The 11,635-nt window shown below is 28.7% G+C and overlaps 1 protein-coding gene across 2 annotated transcripts; it reads right to left on the bottom strand.

The window, feature by feature from the left end:
* Nucleotides 1-6,562: 6,562 nt before the first annotated feature.
* Nucleotides 6,563-11,360, bottom strand: LOC132948707 (protein arginine N-methyltransferase 1). Of its 2 annotated transcripts, none has more exons than XM_061019315.1 (6): nt 11,148-11,360; nt 9,581-9,829; nt 9,335-9,505; nt 9,144-9,276; nt 8,173-8,342; nt 6,563-8,115 (listed from the first exon to the last, which is right to left on the bottom strand). In XM_061019315.1, the coding sequence occupies exons 1-6, from the start codon at nt 11,181-11,183 to the stop codon at nt 7,732-7,734; spliced, it is 1,143 nt and encodes a 380-aa protein (XP_060875298.1). In that variant the 5' UTR covers nt 11,184-11,360; the 3' UTR covers nt 6,563-7,731. The 2 variants fall into 2 exon arrangements, with proteins under 2 accessions (XP_060875298.1, XP_060875299.1); XM_061019316.1 differs by lacking the exon at nt 11,148-11,360 and adding an exon at nt 11,101-11,118.
* Nucleotides 11,361-11,635: the final 275 nt, after the last annotated feature.

Raw genomic sequence — 11,635 nt, 5'->3', positions numbered from 1 at the left:
TCGTAAATACGTAATATATTATTATTTATTAATATGTAACCTTTTGCCGATTATTGGTCTGTTTGAAGTTTCTATAGTGAATACAAAATTGACAATTATTATTGTACTTATATATAACGTTATGGCAATACAATTTAAAATTTAAAATACAACCGTTTATGTACTTTGTTTGTGCCCGTTTTATTAATAGAGAATTTATTATTATTTTACTCGTAGAGTGTTGACCGTAGTTTTAATATAACTCCTAGTTTTGTTTACGGAATCCCGATGTAATTATCTTTTAATTCTTGTGGCCACATTTTAACATAAAAAATACTTTTACATTCCTTGAAAATTTTTATTTTAGTTGTTAAATTTTAACTATCGTTAGTAACTTATTGTAGATTATAATATAGTGCACAGTTAACTATTTTGTAAAAATAAACAAGTTGCATTCTTAACATTCTGCCGATTACTGAAAAAATTCTGTATATTTTAATAAAGATACCTACATAAATTATAAATCTATCATAATATATGCATGTTTCAATTGACATATTATTCAATAACAAAAGTACTATAATTGCAGGTATTATAATATTATCAATAATAATATTTATAATATTAATTTACATTGAATACCAATTATATATAGTAAGATGTACCTATAACATTTCAGTAGGGTCGTGCTCACCGTGATGGTGGGGTGGTGAGTAGCGGCGGATCGGCGCACCAGGATACCGGGAAAAATCCCCGGTAATCCTCGTATTATAACTCTGGACGATTGGATTACAAATTATTTGATAATATTTAACTGCATTCGTCTACTTTGTTTGTTTTCGTATACTCAGTGCCACAAAAATTGGGTGAGCAAGGTGTGCAATGAACACAGGCCTTAATCAATAGGGGCCTCTAAAAACCAAAATCTGAAAAATTGCCTATTTCAACTGTTAAAATTCATAAAAAATTTTAATTTTATTTCCAAGATTTTAAAATTTTAACCAATATTCCACATACGTTTTTAGTTTAACAAAAAAATAGTGTAACAACCGAAAAGTCAAATTTAATTGAATTAATATACCGTAAACCGGAGTAACTTTGAGCCATTTTAGCGTTTTTTTCAACTTTAGGGCTAAATATATCTAGGTTGCGCGTAAAAAAATTAAAACATAATAATTTTTACGTAAAGGTGTGGTTGCAGACATCCCTTCTGCAAAATCAAATTTTAATTTTTTAATTTTTTAACCATAAAAATGTGCTGATTTTACCCGACAACGGGGTAACTTTAATCCACCTCTTAAAATACCTATATCTAGTTTTGCCCTTCTATCTGTATTGGGTCAAAGTTAGCCTATGCTAGGTTAATTAGCTACTACCTGAGAAGTAATTAAGTCAATTTTTATGGTAAAATAAGCAATAATAGCAAATAAAACAGCCATTTTTAGAAAAAAATAAATCTATAAATATAAAAATAAGTGTACATTTTGAATAAATTTTATAACTCAAGATCCACCAAACCGATTTCGATAAAAATTTCAGGACATATTAAGATTGATATGTAGATGCTGTCTGTGAAGTTTGTACGCTGTGGAATAAGTGGTTCCGGAGTTATGGCCTCTTAAGTGCACACCTGGCGACATGGCCAAAAACAACAACTACGTCTATACAATTATTTTTATCTATATATATATAACCCATAGCAACCATTAAAAAACCAAAATTTCTATCGTAAATCTCAAAATTCCTGTTTGAGCACCTACTGGGGGTAATCACTTCCCTTTTTAAATTAGCCTATGACACTCGCAAAGAATGTGGTTTTGTATTGGTGAAAGAATTTTTGAAATCGGTTTGGTAGTTTCGGAGTTTATCCCGAACATACAAACAAACGCTATCATTAGATATATTAGTATATAGATAAACATGAATGTTCGTGTGCAGATTAGACCTCTGGGAAGAAGGTAGGCTAATTTAAAAAGTGTTACATTTTTTTTTTTTATTCATCGGATTTTAGTACGGTTGCGTTAGGCTTTTGTATTAATTGATTATATTAATCCTCCGTAGGTGGAATTAGGTAAAAATGACAAACTTGGTAAAATTTTGATAATTTAGAGTTAAATTATACACTTATGTACAAACAGCACGGGGTCCGCGATCTACCGCAGGTAGATTGCCTACCTGATAAGTGATAATATACTGCTGCGAGTCAGAACTTTTATTCCGGGCAACAGAAAAGTTAAGATACATTTTGAACACCATACACCATACACCATACATCAAATATTAAATATCGAATTGAACAAAGTTTGAGTCATATAGAATTGGTACATTTAACGGGCAACGAAGTGCCGGCGGGATCAGCTAGTTGTATATACTTTAAACGTACATAGTCACTATAAAAAAAAATTTGCAGTTTTTACTAAAAAAAATATATCCGGATTTAACAAAAACAAAGATGAGTTATCAAACAAAAAAAAATATTCAATAAAATAGTAAAAAATGTAGATGTCGTTCTGATGTACAGTAGGTTACAAGTGGGCCACTGTAATGGATGGTGTTAAATTTGAATGCAATGGTATAATATCATTGTATAAGAAAAACGATTCTGAACGAAGACGGTCAGACAGCGTATAATATTACTATGTATTTTTGATGATATTATTGTGAATAAAGTAATTTATATATAACTTATTTACGTGGGATCTTGTTTTAAATTTTCAATCCTTAGCTATAAAAGTTGTACATTTTATACATTTTTAACTAAAAAATAATTATTAAATTTTAAATTTGATAATTTTTTTCGAAATTTGAACTTAAATGCTTATATAAAAAATTATGCCTATGTATTATTAATATTTTTCATGACTAAAGTGACTTCCAAAACCGAATTCTAAAAAAACTCCTAAAATATTGATAAAGTTGATACGCCAACTTCACGTAGGTTGTAGGTAAGTCTATTTCTTGAGATATTTCAATCATATATAACATTACGTCTATACAGTTATACATAAGATCATGAAGAGGATTGGCCACTCCCACATGTGTTGTCACTTATCTCCGTCTCAGGTACAAACGTACAACATACCAAATTTATATTCAGCAGACAGCAGTTCCAATTTTATAATATGTTTATATATATGTAGTCATGTAGACATGTAGATTGTAGGTAGTACCTACTATCAAACTATAGTACATTACGCTATATCCTATAGGTCATAGGCTATATTTTTATCATCAACCTTTCAACCCTTTTCCGAACTAAAGTCCTGTATATGCCAGTATACCACTACTAATGCCTTGCAGGTATACAAAAGGGAAATCGTTTGGGTGCACCGCCTCAATTATATCGTCTGTAAATAATATGATGCGTGTGCGTTATATATGTATCCCTAATGATAAAATAAAAATATTATTGTGTATATTATGGTCGGAATATGTTTGGAAATCGGAATCCAAAGAAGTCCAGATGGAAACTTCAACAGCAACATCAGCAGCGCGTCGTCGGAACAACGCGTGCGAGATCACGTCCCTCTCTACGTAATACGACTCAGGTATCTCGTACCTACAATAAAAAAACCATAAAAAATATTATTCACCGGCAAAACTCGTTCCGTGACTTCTCGTCTGCAGCAATACCATCGGTTACGTATTACACGTACCAATATACATATCACGTGTCTGTGTATATAATAGGAGATATACCTATATATTTAATATATATAATAATATATGTACCGCATAATGTATAGGTATTTACCTATGTACATGTTATAAGAGTTATCATTATATAGCACCGCCGCAGTAAGTAACCGGCTGACTGGTCGCGACCCACGTACCATTCGTGTGACCGCGCGCCTCGCTTAACGCAGCCATTCACCGTTTGACGCCGTGGGTCGTAATATAGTCAGCACCACGCACAGCGGACCGCCGCTCGTGCGTACAACGACGGCGGAGTCATAGACTAATATAATATAGCAACGAATGTGGCCCGCCAACACCGCGCATAACTATGCTTTATTGTATGCTATACGTGAGCATGCAGGCATAGCAATACACTATATTATTATTATGATTTATAATACACTAAAAATCTGAACAGCGACTACATTTAAGTTTTTAACTATGACGAATGTTCAAGATGGACTACGCAGTATCATGCAGTGCGTGTATGCAATTTTACGCTACGCGAAAGTTTTTAATGTTAACTCCCGCATTAGAGACGTATTTATAGGATGACACTTTTTTAATAAACATATTTGTTTTTATAATTAATATCTATTTATTTTTTTAAATTATTTACAATCTATACTACAGTACACTCACGAAGTGTTTAAAATATACTATGACGCATACATCAAGAGGCCGGGGTCCCCTATGTCCACATTATCACCCTTTTTAAAATTTAACGATCAGATGCAAATATGCAATCAAAGCACCTATAGTACCTACATGATGCAATGTTCAATCATTTGTTTTTACGTTTTTATGTAAAATCTGGATCCAATTCAAGATCTCCTGTAGTGCCTTACGGTGTCCCACCCATCACAAAATCTCAGTTAAATTTTCAAGTATCTACAGTTATACGTTTTTTAATTACAACAAAATAAGAAAATCGTTACATGAGAAATCGATTGAATATCAATTGTTGTAAAAATATGAATTTCAAACGCTCATAAAAATTTAATTTGACTTTCTTGTAGACATTTTTTTTATGATAAAGGTAGATAAACGTATGGATAATCTTGTACTACATTTTCAAATCTTTGATTTAAAAAGAAAAATTTTTATGAATTCTCAACTCAAAATAATTTGCTAATTTTCGTGATTTTTCCGTATTTTGCCAAGATTTGAACTTTAAATGCTTATGAATAAAAACTGTGACTAAGGATTTTTAATTTTTTTCATCTGCCTTTAAAACAATAACCTAAGAGCTTTCTAATAAATTTTCAAGCTTTTTTACCCAACAGATAAATATTTATTGATATTTATAGAAAAAAAAAACTAAAAAAAATGGAAACTGAAAATGTCCGTAAACAGCTCAAAATAAGTCAAAATATTTGGAATATGTAATGGTGCATTGAAAATGCTAATATAAACATTCAGTGAAAATTTCATGTACCCACGGTCATTTGTTTTAGAGTTACACCAAAAACCAAAATCGATTTTCCCAAAAACAGATTTTGTGTAAAAATTCCCGTTTTTCCTTAATTTTTCACGTCGCGTTTGAAAATTACTGAGAAATTTTTACTTTTGACCCCCAAAGTACCAAGCACATTTACTGTCCTAAAAGATGATGACAGACACAAAGAAAAATCAAAAAAAATCACACATTATTGTAAAATCAATACATTCATCGTTTCACTCAAGAATCTAAAACGTTAGAATACCTATACTCATTTTCAAAAGAGAATATACCAGTCGGCGACCAATTTATTTCCGGCGGCGCGCATTTCCCACCAATTTTCCATTGTTAGCGTGATCACGTGGTTCACGATGCACTTATCGAATCATTCGACATGCGCGAAATCGGTATATTCTCTTTTGAAAAGGGGTATACTTATTAGTTTATGAATCTACTATCTACGTTTAATCACTGAAATCTGTAGTGCATGAATTTTAGTATACCAATTATTTATTTTTAATGTCATAAACCATAATCCAATAATATATTATATTGTTTGGCAAGGGCGGGAAGTTAACCATTTCAGACGCGGACATGACAGAAATTGCCTTCGTCACACCTCTGCGTTCATCGATCAGTGACTGGTTATGCAGGGGATACGGTAAGCACTTTAGGGGAATCTATTTTACCTCCCGCTGGACGAAAAAAAGTAGCTTTCCAACTCTCCAACCGTCATCAAAAGTCAAAACCTTCGGTGCAGGCGTGACAAAAAAAGTATTTGATTATTTATAAAGTTAAATAGTAGGTACCTTGTACCTATCAATCAAACCAAAAACCATAGAAAAATATAAAAATTATTTTAATTAAATTAATTTAAAATACACTTCAACTGCTAATGTTAATGACGTTTTAAACAGTTTTATGTTGATATAATAATATAATAATATTTTCTTGATGTTGTATTCATCTTACTGAATATTTTAAGAAAATTATTGTTATTTCCTTTGCAGATACATATTTTCTCTTATTGATATTATCAATACATAACTGTATTGCATTGATCTGATCAGTGGCGTAGCCCCCCCCCCCCATTGACTGTGTTGGCCTTAGAATTTTATCAAGTTTAATAAAAAAATAAAAAGTATAAATAAAAGACATAATATTGTATTTGATTTTTTTTTTTTGAGACCCTTCTCTTTACAAAATGTATGGCTACGCCACTAGATCTGATACAATCCTACAATGCGTGATAATCGGACAGTCGTTAATTGTACTTCAGGTAAATTGATCACAGTAATTGTATGTGCATGTAAATATGTCATGATAAAACTTTACTATATTTGTAATAATAACAACAAAATTTAAGTCATTAGAGGCTTTACTAAGTTAACATTTTGATAACTAAACAAATAATAATTATTTTAATTATTTTATTGTAATTCAAAAAATAATATTTGTACGGAATTGAAAATGTTTGTCTCTACTATTTTTATTTACCAAACAATGAAATGTACAAAATATTTAGATTAATTCTAAGAATATTTTAACAAAAACCTAATCACATCATCCTCCGAGATTGATTTATAGCTTGATAATAGCTGCAGTAATAATATAAGAAATATCAAATATTATAAAGATAAATAGTAATATTATTTTTGGAAAAAATTAGTTCAACCACTTATTATATTACTTAGTAGTATAAAATAGGCTGACACATTGCCGCTGTTCATCTTATACAGTGATTTATCACATCCATTACATACTAAACAACAAAGTACATTACACTTCCCTTCTATACATACAATTGTTTTCAAAAATGGCACAAAAATATTTAATAAATTAGGCAAGACAATGTTCATGTCATAACCCTGTATAATTAAAAGGGCGAATAAAACTTATATCAATAAAAAGATTTTCTATTTCAATAACAGAAAATTTTTTTTTACAGGGAAGACCAAATTATTCTTGTATGGAATACCCCATCAATTTAGCTTGCGTACACTAATATATTATACCAATTCCGGTCTTGTCCTGGATAAATAGTAAAATTATTATTAAATCATTAAGTATGATAAATTAAATTTTAGGAGTTATTTTGAAATATAAAATTTAGTTATTTAACTTTGGTAATATTTAATTATATTCTTCAGTTAATTATAAAGAGGAAATGTAAATAATCATAGAAAAAAAAAAATACATTAAGTTTATTACCAGACATTTTTTTTTATAAAAGCAAGACTAAAAAATTAAAATTAGGAACAAACATAGGTGAATCCAAATAAAATCACTATTATTAAGTTTGTAAGTTACCTACATACATTGAATATTAAAATTTTTTTCTAACTATTTTAATAGCATACAAATTATAAGATTTCACTTAATTACTGTAAGTGAGCATCTAATTAATATCAATTATAAACATAATTGATTTTGGAAAATGGTGGAAGAATGAATAAAAAAATATATTAGAAAGAGAATAATTATTATCATAATTAAAATTACTTCTCAATGAATGCTATTTTTGTTCTTCAATTAACCATAATCGGCATTGTAAATATTTTTATCTTAAAAGTTAAAAGTAATATATATATAAAAAAAATTATTGTAATAAAAAATAAGATATCTTATTGCTATTAACGCATACGGTATTTATTAGATTCGGTCACATCGTTAACATCATTTTTAAATTCGATGTCAATAACAAAGTCCATATCTCGAGTATTGCGTTCATTAGGAGACATTGAAAAAGTGCCATACACCTCATCATTTCTTTTCACAGTTAAATAGTTATCCAGGTAGAATACTGTTTGTTTCCAATGTGTATACGGTGATTCTGGAGCTGTTGAAAAGCCGATACGTTTATGACACTTGGTGAACTCTACAGTAAAATAAGTAACCAATGCATGCACATAATCTTGGCGACGGACTTGGAGATTAAACGGAGCAGTAAACGTTAAGTCTTCTTTTTTTACTGTATACAAATCTACTTCTTTTAATAAACTTGAATTTGTAACAACCTAATAATATAACAATTAATTAATACCATATGTTAATTGAATATATATTTATTTTACCTGCTTAGGTTCTACGCAGTCTACTAATGGTTCACTTATAGCTACATTACGTATGGCACTCATATTAAATCCATACACATTTTCCCACCAGTTAATTTTGTCATCTTTATATTGTCTATCTTCAATACCAGTTATGAATAAATTTGCACGATCAGGAAACAGCATTCCATCTAAAATAGTACAAAACATTAGGTAAACAATACATACATTTCTAAATAAGTATGTTGACCATGTTTCAATTACATATAATCGACCAAAATATTACAAAGGGAAATAAAAATAAATTTTTTTTTTTGAAATTTAATAAATAATTTTTTACATAATAGGTACATAAAATGGGTTTGCCTGGGACATTTGGGTAACTTGAATACAAATAATATAGTATTTTAAATGATAAGATTTGAGCACTAGAAATGTTTTATCACTACCGTATAATCACACATTTTTTTATCGTCTTGCTATCCAGACGTGCTCACATTGTAAATACTTATTATTTAAATATAAATACATAAGTATATTATTATGTGTTATAAGACCATGTAAAAACTTAGTGTACACATGGCACTTGCTATTAGTTGAATGTAAATGTGGGTTTCAACATTAGTTGTAGCAACTAGTCGTGAATTATATACAATATTTCATTGTTATTAATTATATATAATTTTTGCTGTGATCATGAGATACTGGAAAAAAAATATACTTATAAATCATTTAGTCTACCATTGTTATTATATTTTGAAAAGTTATCGATTAGCATTCATCTGAAGTTCAAAAGTGTCCCAAGTAAACCCATTTTACGGTATATACATAAACTTATCTAATAATAGATAACGTAAATTGTATACCTATTAATAATATAACAGTAGAAAAACATTTATATAGTACCCATAATTAACTGAAAATGTTTCAATATAAATACCTATTATATTTCATTTAAATTGTTAAGTATAATATAATACAATTTATCTCACCTTCTTTTAACCATTTGTCTCTTGCATAAAGTACAGTATCCAACATAGACTCATAAAATAAACAATATCCCATCCATTCTGATATAATAATATCTACCTTAGTAATACCATCAGGTAAATCTATTTCTTCAACCTAAACAAATATATTAGTATTAATAAATATCTAAATAAATACTATTTATATTTCTTACTTTTCCTTTGATTATTGTCACAATATGGTCTAAATGGTTATCCGCTACGATTTGTTTAGCATATTCTACAATGTTGGAACACTCTACACCTATTACTTTGGCTGCACCAGCTTTAGCAGCAAACATAGATAAAATTCCAGTACCGCAACCAATATCTAATACAATTTTACCCTGCGAATAATTTTTTTTTAAAGTAGGTGTACAAATTATTTAAAAAAACAATATTAGATAAAAAATAAAAATTACCTTAAGTAAATGTTTATTGTAATACATAGAATTTCTATATGTGAGAGTTCGTACTTCATCCTTAAGCATCTCCTCGTGTATGCCAAAATGAGCATATGAATCAAAATAGTAGTCCATTGAAGTCATATCACTTACATTTACTGATCTATTTTTTAACCCATTTGATACAGCTAATGCAGAAGACGTTTCAGCAACATCATCAACAACATTATTATCCATTATTACTTCCATAGGATCGATTTTAGTATCCTATTAAAAAATTTGCAAAATAGGTTGTGAGTTTGTGATTTAACAGTGGTATATGGACTGTTATAATATAGAAAAAACATGAAATGTATTTATGGTTATAATTAAAAATGATATATTACAAGTAAATCCACAATTTTAAGTGATTGCCTGAAAAGCTAAGAGATTATTAGAATTGATTTGGCATTTAACAATATGTGTAAATCACAAATAAAATTGTGTAGATCTACATTTACCAAATAGTGGAAGTATGCAAACCTTTTCATATTTGGAGATTGGCTAAGAAAATGAATAAAAACATTCAGGAACTCTATAAAATGATGTAAAAAACATAAAACATTAAGATTGTTTGGTACTACTAATCATCTGAGCAAACATGGTGTTGCCAGTTTTATGCCACATAAATAACTATTTTAGTAAAAATTTTTAAGTTTTTACTGGAGGAAACAATAGCCAAAAGTACCTACATTTCATTAAAAGTATAATTTTTAATCTAATTCACTTATTTTTATTGTTGCATGCCATTTAAATAAAGATTTAAGTTGCTACAAACAATTAGGATAGTATTATAAGGATAATATACTTTAAATTAAATATTATAATAATATACAATTTTAGATACGTAACTATTAGCTGCTAACAAAATTGTTTTATATTTTTCCAAGTCTCATTTAATAGTTTTGTGTCAACATAGCAAATCACTAATCAATTAAATTTTTATAAAATGTACAACTTTAAATTTAAGGTATTTTTGAAGTACATGTGAATAAGTCTGATAAAAAAAAATAAAGTAACTACCTACCTACTTACGACTAGAATAAACCAAAATGTTTTACTGAGAATATAATAAGTATTATAACTAGTTGAAGTTTGGAATTAACACAAAATGTATGTTGATTTTATAGCAGAACGGTCATCTTAAACTATTAAAGAATTTATCTTCAAAAAGTTGGACAGTTATTATTTCTAATGAAATCAGTTTAACATTTAAATACCTATAGGTAGGTGTAACATGAACACATATTCAGATTTTTTACTAAAAAATTTATTTCGTACGTTATATTGTGTAAATAGCAGTTTTAAATTATAAGCTGTAATGCACATGTGATTTATTCAGGCATTTTTAAACATAATATAATTGCAGTTTACATTTACGTTACAGTTGGTTTTTCTTAAAGATTTCCGACGGTGTAAAAAATGTAAATAATAATTATATTATAAAGATTTGTTTATATTTATTATAATGAATACATAGTGTTGGTGTTGATACATACACAATTTATGATAATTTGTTTAAATTATGAATGTGTGGAGAACTTACGGCATTACTTTCGGCAGACGTTTCAATTTGAGACATTATTTCTACGTTAAAAATAAGTGACTAGCTACAAACAAATCAAATACAAAATACAGAGAGGACCAAATAAAGTTCAATAAAAATTAATATTTTATATTAAAAGTTAAAACAAAAAAACCCGCATTCAGTTGAATTACAAACATTAGAAAATAATGAGGATTGGGGGTTGCAGAATAGTGGAAATGGAAAACATATAACAAAATTGAAGTTAGTAACGTCTACACAACCGCATTATTCTTACGGGTAATGTTTAACCTCAAAAATATTGTACGTTTTGCAAATTAGCGTTGGTTACCGTAATCGATTAATTAACTTCTGTGTTAAAAATTTATTTGAATTTAAAATCCAAACAATTTTTCCCATTTCTTCATTATGAATCAAAATATCAAATAATATAGTTAATTTTTGTGGAAGACCGCCAAGACGTTACGACCGTCATTTCCCAAATATTG

The sequence above is a fragment of the Metopolophium dirhodum genome, chromosome 7 (assembly GCF_019925205.1).
Source record: "Metopolophium dirhodum isolate CAU chromosome 7, ASM1992520v1, whole genome shotgun sequence".
Classification (NCBI taxonomy): Eukaryota; Metazoa; Arthropoda; class Insecta; order Hemiptera; family Aphididae; genus Metopolophium; species Metopolophium dirhodum.
Note: the sequence above shows the minus strand (reverse complement) of the source record. Positions and strands in the feature narration are given on the sequence as shown.

Coding starts and splice junctions, on each gene's coding strand:
- LOC132948707 (XM_061019315.1), bottom strand. CDS start 11,183: ATGTCTCAAATTGAAACGTCTGCCGAAAGTAATGCC. Junction 9,506..9,580: donor ACAATAAACATTTACTTAAG/GTAATTTTTATT, acceptor AATTATTCGCAG/GGTAAAATTGTATTAGATAT. Junction 8,343..9,143: donor AGACAAATGGTTAAAAGAAG/GTGAGATAAATT, acceptor GTACTATTTTAG/ATGGAATGCTGTTTCCTGAT.